The 3,652-nt window shown below is 54.8% G+C and overlaps 1 protein-coding gene across 1 annotated transcript in view; it reads right to left on the bottom strand.

Annotated features, from left to right (window-relative positions):
- Positions 1-82: 82 nt before the first annotated feature.
- The window catches only part of RAB36 (RAB36, member RAS oncogene family), an 18,391-nt gene continuing 14,821 nt past the window's right edge, over positions 83-3,652 (bottom strand). The window contains exons 11-12 of the mRNA XM_012730863.1: positions 933-1,118; positions 83-240 (exon numbers count right to left, since the gene is read on the bottom strand). Coding sequence (XP_012586317.1) covers positions 147-240; positions 933-1,118 — 280 coding nt within the window. The 3' untranslated portion in view covers positions 83-146. The remainder of the gene's footprint in view (positions 241-932; positions 1,119-3,652) is intronic.

Below are 3,652 nucleotides of genomic sequence, written 5' to 3'. Positions count from 1 at the left end.
GGAACGGCCCAGGCCCCATCTCGCCCTGCTGTCCTGAGCGCGTGTGGCCGCTGTAGGTCTTCAGGTCTTGCCTGACGTTGAAGTTTACACCTTTAATGTGTCACCCACAAGCCTGGGCGGAAGCAGGACCGCCCAGGGCCAGCAGTTCAGCAGTGGTAGCCCAGGGAGCCCCAAGAGCTTAGCTGCCCAGCAGAGGGGACGGGCACTGCAGGGGCCTCTGACTGGCATTCAACCGGCCTGCTGGCGGTAGGGAAAGGAAACAGGATTTGTCAGCCTGTGGCCGGCCCTGGAGTGCTGAGCAGCTCTGCCTCTGGGCGGGGGCCTCCTGGGCGCTGACCTGGGGACGCCTGTCCGCGAGGGCCAGTCATCACCCCCCAGTCCCAGAGCCACCCAGAGCAGATGCTAACCGCTAATCCAAGGCAAGGCCTAGGCCTCGGGCCAGGCCTGGCTGGCTGGCTCCCCTGGCCGGGCCCTGTGACCCTGGCCACTCCCTTCCCCTCTGCCAGCCAGTGGTGCCCTCATGCAAAAAACGTGCATACCCTTGCATAAAGCACCCAGGAGGGGCACACATAACCCCCCCCATAAATGGCACGTGTAGTTCCTCCCCTGACTGCTTGTCAACACAGGTGCCCTGGGAGAACCCCTGGAAAAACCGTGGGGCCCCAACTTCCAGACGCTTCCCGGCACAGCTCTCGCCTGCCCCCTGCAGGTCTCTGCAACCTCTTGCTTCTCCCCTTAACTGCTGTGTTTGCCGGGACTGAGGCCCTTAAGATGCCCTGCAAAGCAGGTAGGACCAGTAAAAGCCATTTTACAGGTGGGCAACAAAGACTTGATGGAACCCCAGCAATGCTAACATCCCTGGCCCTCTTCTTTAAAGTGGGCACCATAGATCCCGACCTCACAGGTCTGCGCAAAGCAGCTGTCTGTATTACCTGCCTTCCCCGGACGACCTGCTCGCGTCACTCAGCAGGAAGTCAGGCGGAACGGGGACTCTGGAACCCCATTCCCTGGCAGCAGAGGGAGTCCACCAAGTGCAAACTGCTTTTCCCCGTTTATCGGCATCTTTAGTTTCCGGGGGTAACTGGGGGCTCTTCCTGGAGGTCGCGCTCATTAGCTGCCTGGGAAATAAAAGGGTATTTCAGAGGGGAGTTCCATCTGTCAGTGGGATGCCCCTTTCTCTGGTTCTCAGGCCCAAATTCAGCCCCATCTTGAATATGTGGCACTTAAGTAAACTTGCTTCAGAAACTCATAGAAAATGGTTTGTTTTTGGGCCCAAGGACACAGCAAGATAGTGACTCTGTCCACCACGGGTCAGCTTCTGGCCCCAAGGACACGCTGCCCAGCCTCCCAGAGGGCGCTCCCACGCTGGGAAGCTGGCCTTTCCTGCAGAGATTCTTTACCCTCCGGCCCTCCCAAGGAAGGGGAGGAGGAGTAAGGCAAGGTTCCAGGCACGTAATCCTCGGTAACACCTTCTCCAGCTAGCTAAGCTCCAAGGACTTTGCAGTGTGTGGGTGGCAGAGGAAGGGGGAGGGCTTCCCGAGGGAGATGCCATCTGAGTTGGGGCCTCTGGGGGCTCAAGGGTTAAGTCTCAATACTGTGAAGCTATCGGCAGCCACTGCAGCATGAGTTCAATCCCTGGCCGGGGAGGTGACCCACGGGGCACGGCGGACCTCTCCTGGCCTGTCCGTCTACCTGTTCTGCTCCCTACTCTGTCTTGCAAGTCCTCTCACCGCCCCCCCAACATCTGGCCTTACCCCCAGCTCTTTTTATTTTTAAAGATTTATGTATTTATGCATAAAGAGCTGAGGTACAGGCCAGAGATGAAGGGGCAGTGAGAGGCTTCACCAGAGACAGAGTGGGGAGCAGAACAGGCAGATGTATTGAAACACACTGCTGAGGGGAGCAGTGGGCGGGTCAGGAGGGGTCTGTGGTCCCCTGGGGGTCACCTCCGGGCCGAGGGTTGAACTCGCACTGAAGCGGCTGCAGCCAGCTTGCAGTACTGTGTCCTAATGCGTTGCACTACCAGGGAGGGCCACCCAGCTCTTATATGCATAAATAATAAATAAATCTTTTTTTTAATCTTTTTTTGCTTTTCCTTCTATGGCTTTATTGACGTCATGTTGTCATGCAGTAAGCTACACATATTTGATGAGTTTTGACATCTGTACACACCCAGATAACAAAGATTTCCATCACTCCCGAGAGTTGTTTTGTTTTGTTTTTTTTCTTTTTTAATCTAAAAAATGGGATAGGAAAATGTAATCACTGCTGGTATTTTCCCTCAACTTCCTCCATTCTGATTATGTGGATCTGTAATTTTTAAAAAAATCAAACACACACACACATCCTCAGGCACCCTCAGCAGGGGCCCTAGGCCAAGATTCCTGCAAAGCTCTCCTCAGGTTGCACCTCCCCTTCGCTGGAGAAGAAGCTGGGCCCCGCAGCCCCCTCTGCTGGAAAAACACAGGACTCCTGATACCTCCAAACCCGAGGACACAAACAACCCGAATGTCCACAAAGAGATGAAAGGATGAACAAAATGTGGCACTTCCACGCAGCGGAATACTACTCAGCCATGAAAAGGACTGATACTTACTGTCACATGGATGAAGCTTGCAAAGCCTGTACCTAATGAAAGAAGCCAATCACAAACAGCCAAATAGTATATGATTCCATTCATATAAAATGTCCAGAATAGGCAAATCTATAGAAACAGGAAGTAGTCTGGTGGCCTTCTGGGGGCATGGGGAGCCTCTGAGGGCGGGGGGAGATGGGAAGAATGGCCATCGAGTTTCTTTTTAGCATGAACATGTCCTAGAAGCAGACAGTGGTGACGGCTGCACTTTGTGAATACACTGAAGACGATTCAGGGCCTCCCTGGTGGTGCAAAGGGGTGAGTCTCAGCACCATGGAGCTATCGGCAGCCCCTGCGGCGTGAGTTCAATCCCCGGCCAGGGAGGGGCCCACAGGGTGCAGCAGACCCCCTATCTCCCCTCAGCAGTGTGTTTCAGTCCATCTGCCTGTTCTGCTCCCCGCTCTGTCTCTGGTGAACCCGCTCATCACGCCTCCTCACCCCTCCCCTCTGGTCTACACCCCAGCTCTTGTGTGCATAGATAAATGAATCTTTAAAAAAGAACTATTCAGTTACACACTTGAAATGGGTGGAATGCACAGTATGTGAGTTCTACATCAGTATGCTATTTACTAGAAGTCAAAAAAAAAAAATGGGATAAGTTAAGTTCACTCTTGGGGCCCAGTGTGGGTAGGAACAGATGTCGACCTGCTCACTAAGGGATAAGGCCTTCAGTGCCCATCAGCTCGAGTATGTGGGCCCCTTGCGCAGGTCACCACGTCCTTCGGCTGTGAGGCAGGCTTAAGGTCCGGCCGGCTCCAGAACTTACGTCCCTTGCTAAGGAGAGCCCCAGGAGGGCACTTATCTCCATGTGCTTTCGCTGGCTGTAAAGGGGCCGGCTGAGCCCTGAGCAGGTGGCCAGCCTGGCTGGGCAGGACGAGCACTGCACAAGGACACACAGTGGGCCCCGTCCCCGCCTGGGCTTGGTGGCCACGTGCTGGGAGGACAGCAGGCAAAAGCACATCCGTTCTTATGAAATCACCGCCAAAGATCTGTCTGCGTGCAGAAGTGGGGGGCAGC

The sequence above is a fragment of the Condylura cristata genome, unplaced genomic scaffold (assembly GCF_000260355.1).
Source record: "Condylura cristata isolate star-nosed mole 26May11 unplaced genomic scaffold, ConCri1.0 scaffold00029, whole genome shotgun sequence".
NCBI classification, from domain to species: Eukaryota; Metazoa; Chordata; class Mammalia; order Eulipotyphla; family Talpidae; genus Condylura; species Condylura cristata.
This window is presented reverse-complemented; position numbering and strand designations above follow the sequence as displayed.